Raw genomic sequence first — 13,628 nt, 5'->3', positions numbered from 1 at the left:
CGAGTTTTAACCGTTTTAACCGATAGCGTTAACCGGTTAAAATGCTTAATGTCGGTTAACGGTTTAACGATTAATTATTGACATCCCTATTATATTCCATTTCTGCTAATACATCCCCCAAAATTCCACACACTGTACCTTTAAATAACATAACAAATATACAAAAGCCAAACCATGATGTTTTCAAGTAGTGTTGTTGCATTTTTGTTTTGTTTCAATATACAACGTTAACCACATGTTTAAAACTGCGGGCGTAAGCCGGGAGAAATACATTTCCCAACACTACTTCTAGGTAACAGAGGGAAACTGCACTCATGTGTTACAGTAATAAGCAGCTGTGCAGGTGGGTGGTTGATCAGGTGGGTATGGCATGACTGAGTTTGGAAAGGGTGGTTGAGGTTTAAAGATGAATTTACAAAGAGCGAGCTTGTCCTTTTAGAGTTTTAGAGTTCAATCAAACATTTGCAAATGGACCTCTGAGCTGGTCAGCCACGACAGGAAATTCAGAAACCAATACTTGCAGGCTACAGGCAGGCGTGTTACTTCAAACGGCCTTATGTCTCACCCTTAGCAGGTGTCTATGAATAAACACACGGTATTTTGTCTGCATATTCGGAGCTTTGTGGTATGTTTACTGTTAATGCTTACTGTAAACCCAGAATAAAAGAATAAAAGAAACTCAGTTTTGATAACATCTTGCTGCACGCCTTACCCTTTCACACAGACTCAAAGACTTGCAGCTGCATTGGCAGGTTTACCAAGTTGTGGGATATATTTATTTTTCCCCCCAGGGACAGTGCATTAAACAACATTAATCAGTGTTTCAGTTTCTACCTCAATGTAAATGTTCCAGAGTTAGTTACAGAGCTCATTTTCATCTGTAGTCCCTGAGCAGGTTATTACAAATTAGAAATATTATCAATACACAATACAATTCTTCAGCAAGCAGTACAGTACAACACAGAACAGCACAATACAACACAATACGATACAATAGACTGCAATAAAATACATAAATACATTACAAAAGTAGTAGATATGTAAAAACAATGATTGTATGAATTGAGGTTGTCTGATTACTCATGATTGCAGGTTTGGCTTGCTTTAAGCCATCTCTTAAGTTTATGTTTAAAGGTTTGGTAATTAATTAGTGCTCTCTCTTAATTCAATAAGAAGGCTGTTCCAGTAGTGGATGGCTCTGACTGAGATGACAGTTTGCCCAAACTTGCTACTTCTGTATTATACAACATAGTCACCTCAGGTAGTCACCCTAGTTGCCCTGCCGCTATCATTCTTCCACTGGGTTTACAGTCAGCGTTGACAGTAAACATACCACAAAGCTCTAAATGTACAGCCAAAATACTGGCTGTTTATTAAAAGAAATATAGAGTGATATTGTGGTTTTAGCTGACGTGTGTCGCCTCACTTTGTTTAGCGATGCTCGTTCATGTCTATGTAGAGGAGCACAAGCACAAGCCCGATGCTGACTTTCATTGACTTAACGGTCACAGATGTCGCTGTTAACAAGCATTTCTGATTTAGTTTACTTTAACCCTAATCATATTTTATATTTATCCTTTAGCTGATATTATACAATAAGCTTTGGCCTAGTATTGTCTTATTTTACAACAAGCTATGATAAGGATGCCATCACGCCCATATATGGACTGTCTGGAATCCCGACTGAGGCTGATGCTAGACAGCACGATTTTCATTTAGTGCACGCGCATATCGCATGCTCGAGCACAACAGGGTTATCTTTATCGAGCGGCAGTTTATAAAACATAATAAATCATTTTTAATATTTTGTCAGGCACAAAGTCATAGAACAGCCCTGAAAGACACAGACAGACCAAGAGATACACTGCCCAGCTAGCTAACGTTAGAGAGAGAGATACACTGAAAGCTAGCACATGAACTTGACCTGACTGTTATTTGCTGACATTGAATTTGGAAAGGAGACAAGTTTACCGGACTGCTGTTCCCGCAATTCAATCTCAGTGTTTTGTTTTTTTCTCTTTTCGTGTACAGTTCCGCTTCATCCTCTCACCAAACTTATAAACATTGACACCCGCTTCGGAAAGCGTTTCGGACCAGCATGCCAGGAAAAAAACAAAAACAAGACTCATACCATTTTCAGGAGAGGGGGGGTTTAATTCATGATTTGACCTGACATGACTGGGCAATAAAAAGAAGAATTATGAAAAGAATTTACAAATGAAATATTAATCCATCAATAAATATTTCAAATTAAAAAAAGGGATTTACAAAAAAAAAAACGACCATAAAACATTCAATAAGTACATCAATTAAAAATACATGAATGAATTAATAAATAAATAATGGAATTTAAAATGATATTTGAAAATACAGTTAAAAAAAAAGAGAAATAAATAATTGGATTCACAAATTGAATTAAGAATACAGGTTTTAATCAGGCATTTAAAAGGGCAATTTATTTTCCCATTTGCATTAGCATTTCCCTGCTGCTTTTACTAAATAGCTAATGGATTTGATGAGTTATTTAGCTATCCGGAGGCAGACTGCTATGAAGGATGAAGGAACTGGCCTTCTACCTCCAAGAGGTCAAGGCCCAGTTACGTGTTGGTTAATCTTGTGTGACAAAGAGAATTTCCAAACAGATGAGTTAAAGCATAATGATTCAATTTATTCCGAACAATCAATGTTGCATAAGTAAAATAAAAGAGTTTACAGATATCTGGATCCAATCAACGTGTCCCTGACAACATACAGTGCATGGGTCAGTTCGCGAAGTCTGAACCCCGAGCTATCCCTGATCCAGCCTATTCATGGTTTACACAATATTAATATTCATGAGCTTATGGCACGTGATGTTTCTGCTGCATGTCTTCTTCTTTGTTATCTCCTTCTGGCTCCTTCCTCTCTTTGACCTTGCAAAAGAAGAACAGCACCTGCCTCCTCCCTTTCCTCACAATCACTCTATTCATAACAAATCCAACAGCCAGGTTATTGTAAGCACTTTTGTACATAATAAATCCAACAAGGACCACAAAAGTCACGTAAATAGTAATAAACAATTTAATTGATTAATAACTAATTGTACAATCAAAACAGACATTAATACATTTGTTTACAAATTGATTTATTAATCTATTAATAAATGGACTAAATGAACTGCTACAGGAATGAGTCCTAAAACCAGAAATTAGTTCTTATTTTAGCACTTCCGGTTCCCTTGTCTGGAAGCCAATGGGTTTTTAGTTAGATGCCTAAAATAAGGTCTGTGATTAACACAAGCTTAAAAGATTTTAACGTTTTGTTCTACGAAATAAAATACATCAATTACCCCACTCGTGAATTATGAAGCCTTTCTGTGTTTTAAAAAAGGCGGTTTCTCAAAAGTGACTAAATGAGACTTCTAAACTTCATCACGCCGACTCGACCGCCTTCATAGCCTCATGTGTACTCGCGCTCATGCGACAGCAGGAGTTCTGTCTAGAAAGTTAACCCCCAAGTTGCGAAAATGTGTGAAAAACTCTCGCGAGACTCGCTACCCGACAGCCTATTCTAACCTTAACAATTAAAGGTCAATACCCGACCTTAACCATCTCGCAACAGTTTTGCAACTTGGGGGTTACCTTCGAGACACAACCACCCAGCAGATCGAATCTTCACACACACAGACGTTTTGCAAAGTGGAAGCAAACAAAGTCATTGAAAATCTATAAATAATCTTTTAAATATACATTCATATCCACTCCTATAAAAATCCTACGAAATAACATTGTTCATGTATTTGTTTCAGCACACAGAGGAGATAAATACATCACTATTTACACAAAAATGTTTCCCTTTTCTGCATGAATGTGAAACTCCATCTCTGCTGCTCAGTTACAGCTGATACAAGCACACCGGTCTAGATTACATTATGAGAGGACTGATTAAGATATGGTTGTATAAATGAATATTTATTATTATGTTACAGTTATTAGTGTGTAGTGGTGCCGCAGGGCCTCTGTGGTTCAGGTATTCACAGTGTTCGCAGCAGCGAGGAGTGAGGCGAACAGAGAGTCTGGTCTTTGCTTCAGCACATCTGGATGATCCAACTCTGCCACCTGTTGGACAGAACACTTACTGTAAGTCTAGGTTCAGGATCACACAAACTTTATCTTTGTGTGTTTGTGTTTGTTACCTCTCCGTTCTCCATGACCAGAATACGATCTGCGTTCATCACAGTGTTGATACGATGGGCGATGGTGAGCATGGTGCAGTCCTGGAAGGCTTCGTGAATTGTGTTCTGGATCAAGGCGTCTGTCTCTGCATCGATGGATGCTGTTGCCTCATCCAAAAGAATGATCTGGTGGACAACAGGAGGGTCAGTTAGTCTAGACGAAGAGATTAGCTGAAGAGCAGGGGATTTGGGGCGGCATAGGGTAGAGAGGGTTTGGAACAAAATGAGGTGCAACTGTACAGACTGACATATAGAAGAGAACAAGACCATTGAGAATAGTGATGATATGATAAATGAGTAAAAGAGTGGCCAAAGATACCGGTCGTGGTGGGTTAATTGATGCAAATGTCAATAATATAAATATCATGCAGTTACATAGATATGTAGCAGTAGTAATCCAGTGGCTGTTCAGCAGAAGTACAATTTTAAAGTTTGTTAATAAAAATAAATCAAACCTTGGAGTTGCGGAGTAGTGCTCTAGCCATACATATCAGTTGTCTTTCTCCTACAGAGAAGTTCTCTCCATTCTCCATCACCGGCGCCTGTAGTTCCCCCTCCAGTTTGGAGATCTGAGGAAACAAAACAATACTCATTGATTATTAAAGGGATAGTTTGACATTTTGGGAAATACACTTATTCGCTTTCTTGTATCTTTGATACACAAAGTACATAAAGCTGATAATATTTCTGTACTTTTTCTCAAGTAAGATCTTACATGCAGGACTTTTACTGGTGATGGAGTATTTCTCGAGTGTGGTATTGCTACTTTTACTTAAGTAAACAATCTTAATAGTACCTCCACCACTGCTGCAGTTAATATATAATATATACAAGTTAATAATATTTGGAAAAAAAGGGTTCAATAACACCACTACACCACTAAGACAGCTACTATCTGGTCAGATAACATTATAATTCAACATATGCATCACAAACATTACATGTCATTGTGTCTCTAAGCATTGTGTTTAAGTGATTGCAGTCAGGTATGAAGTAGTATGTATGAGTAGACCCAGAAAAAAGGCTGTCGCTGGATGAGTTGACTGATTTGGTCTGGATAAATGACCACACACTGTAATGAAACTGTTAATGTTATGCAAACATACTGAGTCCTTCATGTAGGTCTTCTCCAGCGCCGCCCAGATCTCCTCATCGTTGTAGTTATCGAAGGGGTCCAGGTTGTACCTGTAGGCAAACACATTCATTATCACAGTTGGCGAGCCAATGACTAACCCAACACAGTGAGAACAGAGGGTGCCTGTGTGTAAACATTAAGTTCTGTGGAGTTAGGGGTTAGCTTTGGTTACCTGACTGTGCCAATAAATAGCACAGGATCCTGGGGGATGATAGACAATTTGCTGCGCAGATCCTGCAGACCAATGTCCATAATGTTCACACCATCTATCAGGATGGTTCCTGCTTCTGGCTCCACCAGCCTGAACAAAGCCACGCCGAGAGAGGACTTCCCTACAGACATAGAGCAGAGAGTACCTAAGAATAGTAACCCTAATGGTTTACAGAGGTACTGTAGTGTTTCCCCTCTGCTCCCTGCAGTCATGGTTTAACAAAATAACACTCTTATCCCAGTAAATTCTTTCATTTACACATTTAAATCCAAAAATGCTGCTGCAACACAGCGCTATCAACATTTGCATTGTATAAGGTACATTATGATCAATATGGACTATAGGTTTAGTGATTTACTTTACTGCATTTATGTTTACTATATAATGACATATTCACATACATGCAATTGTGTGTGTATTCAGTACTGTTCAAGATTCAACTCTTATGATAATTAGTTATAGTTTCTTCAATCAATCGATCATTTTAATATGTCTAAATCATCTTGACATTTTCATTGTTTTGCAATTGCATTGCCCATTTACACCAAAAACCAACTGTATGAAAAACAAAGTTATGAGTAAAAACACTTAATTATAACTATAATAACCAAATGGTATATGGTAAATAGACGGTTAATTAAACTTATTTAATAGTTATTTTACTGTTAACAAACAATGAAATGATAACAATGTTTACTAATTATAAGTAATGCTATAATTTCTGTCATTTTATAATTAGTTTTGTGTAATATGAAATAAGTAGTTTATAAATTCTATATTGTATCATAGCTGATAAGAGACGATAACAATTACATTCTGATTACATTAATAAAGTAATTATTAACTGTTTATTGTCGTACACATTATAACATTTTATACACTATATTAAGTATTCATTAATGATTACCAAATGATTTGTAAACTTTTAAGAAATCATTGTAAAACATCTATAAACATGACATAGATAGCTGGACCAGAAACCAGAAAAAGTTATTAACCATTGACAAAGTATTAACTATCAATCTAAATAATGTTCATAGATATTTTGCAAAATATTTCTTAACCATTTAACAATGTATTATAATCATCAGTTGCAACTTTATAAAAGCCATCCAAATAGTGTTTATAGATGGTTTACAAACTAATTATTAACAATTAACAAAGCATTACAAATATCTGGGCGATCTCTCTATGTAATGTTTATAGATGTTTTACAAACAATTTTTTAAAGGTTTACAAATAATTTCGTAATCATTAACAAGTACTAAATTTAGTATATAAAGTGTAATAATGTGTGCAACAACAAACTGTTAGAATAACATGAATTATAGCATTACTAATAATTAGTAAACATTATCATTTATAATTTAATGGTTTGTTAAGAGCAAGATAACTATTAACTAATCAATTTACCATTTATAAATTATGGTTATTATAAAGTGTTACCGTAAAAAGCTTTGGAGTCAGGGTCTTACCAGAGCCTGTCCTTCCCACAATGCCCAGCTTCTCTCCAGCTCGGATGAAGAAATCGAGTCCGTTCAGAACAATGGGTGTATTCTCTCTGTACCTCATCTTATAGCCCTTGAAGGTGATGGTTCCACTCTTTGGCCAGTCCTCTGGGAGTTGAGCCTCCTTGATGTGCCTTGGGGCCTCAGACGTACAAGTCTGTACACAATAAATGACAACTACTTTTAGGGAGGAGAAAGGAGGTGTGTCAGATGATAATTAACTGCATACCAGAAGCACAAATAGCTTTAGCAAGTGCTTTTCTTGAATAGTTTAATGTACAGTTTCAAGAAGACCAGGACATGTGGATGAAGAGTCTGACCGTGATATATTCCTGCAGCCGCTCCACCGAGTTGAATCTTGCCTCCACCTCCGTCGACTGTATCACTACGTACTGAAACATGCCTGTCAGCTGGACAACACATAAACAGAGTCTGTAAACACACATGTTGCAGTTGCTTGCAGTGTGTCTTTACAACAATAAACCAAAGGTTCATAAATTTACCTGCATGGTGTAGGACAAGGCCAAGCCTTTCAAAGCTGGACTAATGATATCATTACCGCTGAGCACTACGAACAGAGACACCAACAAGGTCATGACCGTAGCCATGAAGTCCGTCCAGAAGGAGACCCAACGTGCCCCAGAGTGAAACAGTAAATAGTGGATGGAGTTGATGTCATTCAGTTCCTTGAACCTACAACATGATAAAGGACAGTAAAACAGAGCTTACAATGCAGACCAGCAGGACACTTTGACTGAAACATCTCTTGCTCTGGAATAAGATCAAGCACAGCAGTGAATGCCTTCCGACGTGCAGCAGCCTTACGATTCGGCTCTGTATCAGTGACACGGTTGGTAGCTTGGACTGTAGCTTGGGATGTATCTCGCAGATGATTGGCATACTTCAGGTTGAATGACTTGCAACAGGACTAATGGAAATTGGCCTCGCTCGCAAACAGGTCCTCGCCTTGCACCATGCAATGTAGATGGTGTTGCCCAAGGTCTAGGGCTCGAGGCTCAATCTATTTCCATGGTGGCTCCTTCAATGCTCCGTCATTGTCCTTAAAGGGATAGTTTGGGTGATTTGAAATGGGGTTTCATGAGGTACTTATCCATACTAGGTGTATTACATACAGTAGAGGATCGTGCCCCCAGCATCGAGAAACAGATAGGAGCACTGGCACCGGAGCAAAGCAATACGGTGCCGTGAACGTGGACAGCATTTTATCCCTGTCCCTCTCAGAATGACTGACAACTGCTCCAATCTCACTCTCTCCAGTAGGGGAGGGATGAGATGGAGCGGTGGAAAGGCGTAAAGCAGCTTTCTCGGTCATGACATGTGTGCAAACGCATCCACCCCCAGGGGCAGGTCGTGCCAGGGAGAACCATATAGCGTACAGTGGGTGTTGCATCTTCTGGCAAATACATCCACTTCCGCTCTCCTAAACCAGGACCAAATCGGCTTCACCATCTCCGGGTGAAGCCTCCACTCGGACAGAAGTTCACTTCTTCACATGAGGTTGGCCCCCCCTTGTTCTCCGGTCCTGAAATTGAGCTTTCAGAGCCAACATGTGCACTGAGGCCCACAACCACAGGTTCTCCGCTGTCCCCAACAGAGCAGCTGACCGAACTCCAGCCTGTCTGTTGATGTAAGCCACTATGGTGCTGTTGTCAGTTCTCACCAACACATTCTTCCCCCATACCAGGGGCTCGAAGTGTTGGAGGACCAGGAACACTGCCTGCAGTTCGAGTAGGTTGATGTGTCGGCCCTCCGCCGGAGGCAACACTCCACCAACCGCTCTTCCTAGGCCAGTCCCTCCCCACCCTGTTTGGGACACATTAGTGAACACTGTGACGTAGGAGGCCACTCTTCCCAGCGGTGTTCCCTTCAACAGGTGTTGTGTGGACCCCAGTAGTGAAGATCGTCCTCTACCGAGGGAGGAATGCTATCGAAGCGTTGCTGTGCTTCTTGGCATCCAAGCAAAGGCTGGCAAACCACCTCTGCAGGCGCCGCATGTGCAACAGCCCCATCGTGCTGTATCTCCCTATTCACCCATGCATGGGTAGATGAGGGACGAGAGGCTGTCAGAAAACATGCATGTAAAATACAAGTTACAGGAGGACGCTTCTGCAGTTCTTCTGACCCACCACCATTATCTCTCTTGTGTTTCTTTAGCTTTGGCGTGATTAACTACTACCACTTCTACCTAATTCTACAAAAAGAAAAGAAAATAGAGATTGCATTACTAAGAAGCAAGATACTGTACGCATTTGGATCATCACGCTCCGAATGGCCACAGACGGAATGGGCACTGCACTCGTGAATGTAAAGCAGAGAAGAATTAAAACTGAGACTGAAAGGTCAGCAAAACAAAAAGCAAAAGTATTTCATGTTGAGGAACTCTGGTATCTTACAGTTGTATGTGCCTGTCTCTTATGTTGTAGGCATGGATGGTGCTGAGGCCCTGCAGGGTAGAGGTGGTGAGAGAGATGCAGGGAGAGCGACTGATGTTCTCCATCCTCTTCATCTGACGGACACTCCTCTGGAAGATACTGCAGAAGAATCACAGCTGATATTCAGTATGTAACTATAAAGCCAGGAATCTCTGTCTGTGGGTAAATGGTAAATTTATATAGCACTTTTCTAGTCTTCCAACCACTCAAAGAACTTTACACTACATGTCAGCATTCACCCATTCACACATCCATTCATACACTGATTGCAGAGGCTACCATGCAAGGTGCCAACTTTGACCATCAGGATCTAATCTAAATACTCAATTTGGGATTAAGTGTCTTGCTCAAGGACAGCCGGACAACCGGGGATCGAACCATCATCCTTCCGACCTGCTCTACCCTCTGAGCCACAGTTGCCCCATGGGTATGTGGGTATGTGTGTTCTTCGCATATCTCGAGAACCGTTCATCCGATCGACTTTACACTCGACAGGGCTTCAGGACTCTGCAGACTCTGATGGTCACCATGTGTACCCGCCTGAGTTTCTTCATACCCTCTACCCATGTGGCATGCCTCCCCATCGCATCACTCTAAAAGTAAGAATGGTGACCAATGCTACTTTGAAATTTCGACCAGCACAATGGACAGTGCAGTGGGTCACAGTATATCATCGATCAGAACTGCCTCATCTCTTGGTGGCAATATCTGTGGTTGGTGTCAACACTGGACACACACTCATGCTTTGCCATGACCGTAAATAAATCACAGGGGCAGTCGCTACACCGTGTTGGGTTGGCAAATCAAGCAAGCTTCGCATTTTTGCCCAAGATGAAGAGACAAAGAAGAAGCGCCGCTTCCTCAGCAATGTTGTTTATGGGGAGGTGCTGATGAGATAAAGGTAAATCTAAAGGATTTCCAGTCGGCATAAACAGGACTGACACATTGACAGAATAAACTTGGACTTCAATGATCGTCCCGAAGTTCAGTTGATGCTGGTTATGATTTACAGTCGACATAAATGGGACTAAATCATTGACATAAGAAACCTGTATTCAACTAATTCTCCTGAAGTTCTGTTGCTGCTGGTTATGATTTACAGTCCGCATAAACGGGACTAAATCATTGACAGAAAAACCCTGGAATCAATTAATCCTCCTGAAGTTCTAATATGCCTATTTTTTCACATTTAGTGCTTATATTTTATTGCAAATTTGTCCAAACATTTTGTTAATCTGTGGATTTAAAATATCTTAGAAAGTCTTTTTTACATTTTACTTAATGCTACCTATAGACACCCTGTTACATGGCGCCTTTTAACATAATATGTAAATAGATATCAATGTAGTTAGATACACACTCTTGTGGTGTAATAGTAACACATCCATTCATTGGGTGGATGATTCCAGGTGCAAGTCCTGGCAAGAGTGTGATGTTTTTTTGCCAGATCACAAATATAGTGTAATCAGTTAGTATGAGAACAACAGTAATTGGCCAACTAGGTAACACGATGTTCGGTTTGTCATTTGTATTATGTAGTAGCCAGAGGGTCAAAAGTGCTTTGGTGGGCGCCTGGGTTAGCTCAGTTGGTAGAGCGGGCGTCCATGTATTAAGGCTTGGTCCTGACCGCGGCGGCCCGGGTTCGAATCCGGCCTGTGGCCCTTTCCGCATCCACTCTCTCTCTCCCCCCTTTCACGACTCTATCCACTGTCCTGTCATAAAAAAAAATGGAAAATTCCCCCAAAAAAATAACTTTAAAAAAAAAGTGCTTTGGTTTTATGGCCACACCTGGAGGACAGGCAACAGCATAACATTTGCGCTTTCCATCCTGGTGATTCTCCGGATATGCCTGTTAGCTCCAGGGAACATCACCACCTCAACTCGCACTATTGAGGTATGTAACATCTGGAGCTTATCCATACACATTGCATGGGGCTTTGCCTCCAATTGAGGCCATACAATGTTGCTGTGATCATTTGCACGCAAATGACTCACAGACTCTAGAACTGCTAGAGGAAAACTATGTCACGGCAGATGTATTACTCAGGACCCAAGAAAGTGCAGTGTAAAGATAGTATGAGCAGTTCTCGAGAAGGCTGCAAGACGCAAAACCACAGACCAAGCAGTCGACCCGTTCTAAACAGGCATGTTTTGAACGGGCTCTGCATTAGTACCTGTAACAACTCTTTACTGTTCATTCACGCACCTGCTTTTAAGATGAGCGACAATGTCAATGGAAATCTAAATCTTAACTGATATCAACTCACAACATAATGAGGGTGAACAAAGCTCCAATAACAGCCACAGCTACCAGCATGAGGGGGAAGACACCCGAGATGGTGATAATGATGAAGGCGACCAGCAGACTGAAATCCAAGAAAGTGCTCATGTGGAGGGGAAGCACAATGTCCACCTCCTCTTGATCTTTGAAAAACCGGTTGAGAATGCGGCCTGTTGGCGTTGTGTCAAAGAAACTCATGGGACTGTAGAAAATCTGAGAAGGGAAAACAAAAAAATCTTCGTCATCAGCGGCTCATTGGTAGAGCTTCTACCAGGTCTGAAAGAAGTCAAACCATGAAAGAGTAACCATGGTTACATAGATATAGGCTGGGGGTCAGCAGTCGTTCAACAGTACCTTCTTGAACATGGTGTCGTGGAGTTTGCAGGAGGCATTCAAGGTGACCCAAGTGTAGGAGAAGCATTTGATGATGGCAAGTAACACCATGACAAGCAACATCCCGCCATAAATCATTTGGTAGAAGCGCAGGTCTGGGTTTTGTGAGATGTCGCCGTTGTTTGTAGTTGTGTTATTGGAAGACTGGGGGAAAAAAACAGAGAAGTAAGTGAAGACCAGGGCCAGAGGAATAATTTATCAAAAACATTTGTCAATATATTGCCACAATATTGTGCAGATATGTGGAAATAACACATATTTATCAGATTTGCTCATGTGTGATCAGTCAATACACTGGATCACAGTATTACCCAATGTATAATGACTGTGTAGAGAGAGACAAATCAGTTTTTTTTACTCATCGTAATGACTGACATTTATATCTAAAGTTTAAACAGAGATGTGATGACATTTATGTGTGGTTACTGTGGGAGTGAGCACTGGGTAAACTAAACACAATCAAAAAGACTGAGAAAAGTAAAATGTCTGATTTGGATCCATGCAAGTTTAGTGCAAAAGGGAACAATGGCAAGAGGTTCTCTTCAGGTATTCGCTATGAATAAGCCTCGCCATCTCACACTGTTAAGGTCAGATAACAGTATCGTGTGGCCTGCCAGCTGTGTTATTTGGCAGTGGACATTAGTAGCCAAAGTTCATGGGATAGAGATGGGCAAGTCTTACTTCCTATCTCCCTCTGCATGAATCATATTTATGGTGTATGCTTTTGCTCCACATAACAGCCGGAGTCCACTTAAAGGGACTATTTGTAAGATTCAGAAATGCTGCTCAACAGCGACACCTGTGGCCTTGAAATCAACAAAAGTCAGCGTCGAGCTCGCGCTTGCTCGCTCTACATAGACATGAACGAGCATCGCTCAAAACAGTGAGGCGACACACGTCAGCTAAAACCACAATATCACTCAATATTTCAGCTGCTTGGCAGTAATGTTAGCTGACCAGACGAAGGTCTCTCCATGAATCAATGCTGATCCTAGTGTTGGCTTTTCCTGCTCAGCGCAGGCTTCAGCAGCGGGGCTCCTCAATAAGTTACGTTATCGCCTCCCGACCGCAGCCGGCAGCCGAAGACACCGGCACCCGGTCGGTAACGAGACGATAACGTAACTCGTTGAGGAGCCCCGTCACTTCGCAAGACACGGAAAACCTCTGTTGGTCTGGAGGAGCTGCAGCATTTATTTCTGCACAAACGTCCACTCTACATTCACTAGATATTCTCAGAGCTAAACTAACTCTTCTGCAGTGTGTAGTGAGCGCGCGTTCACATCTAGAGGTGGAGCGAGACAGCGAGGACGCGCGCGCTGTCTGAGTGAAGGAGAGTAGGCAGCGGAGACGAGGCTCCGGCCACACGCGAACGCGCATGTGTGCCGACCCGCTACATTTATACGCTTAAAAAGTTACAAACAGTCCACTTAATAT

At 41.1% G+C, this 13,628-nt stretch overlaps 1 protein-coding gene across 1 annotated transcript in view; it reads right to left on the bottom strand.

Annotated features, from left to right (window-relative positions):
• Positions 1 to 3,048: 3,048 nt before the first annotated feature.
• Positions 3,049 to 13,628, bottom strand: part of LOC141783438 (ATP-binding cassette sub-family C member 12-like) — a 247,760-nt gene continuing 237,180 nt past the window's right edge. The window contains exons 20-30 of the mRNA XM_074660761.1: positions 12,156 to 12,338; positions 11,788 to 12,014; positions 9,482 to 9,619; positions 7,571 to 7,760; positions 7,388 to 7,477; positions 7,035 to 7,224; positions 5,521 to 5,680; positions 5,320 to 5,398; positions 4,669 to 4,782; positions 4,175 to 4,339; positions 3,049 to 4,097 (exon numbers count right to left, since the gene is read on the bottom strand). Of these exons, the coding sequence (XP_074516862.1) occupies positions 4,005 to 4,097; positions 4,175 to 4,339; positions 4,669 to 4,782; positions 5,320 to 5,398; positions 5,521 to 5,680; positions 7,035 to 7,224; positions 7,388 to 7,477; positions 7,571 to 7,760; positions 9,482 to 9,619; positions 11,788 to 12,014; positions 12,156 to 12,338 (1,629 nt within the window). The 3' untranslated portion in view covers positions 3,049 to 4,004. The remainder of the gene's footprint in view (positions 4,098 to 4,174; positions 4,340 to 4,668; positions 4,783 to 5,319; positions 5,399 to 5,520; positions 5,681 to 7,034; positions 7,225 to 7,387; positions 7,478 to 7,570; positions 7,761 to 9,481; positions 9,620 to 11,787; positions 12,015 to 12,155; positions 12,339 to 13,628) is intronic.

Source organism: Sebastes fasciatus, chromosome 2 (genome assembly GCF_043250625.1).
Source record: "Sebastes fasciatus isolate fSebFas1 chromosome 2, fSebFas1.pri, whole genome shotgun sequence".
Taxonomy (NCBI): Eukaryota; Metazoa; Chordata; class Actinopteri; order Perciformes; family Sebastidae; genus Sebastes; species Sebastes fasciatus.
Note: the sequence above shows the minus strand (reverse complement) of the source record. Positions and strands in the feature narration are given on the sequence as shown.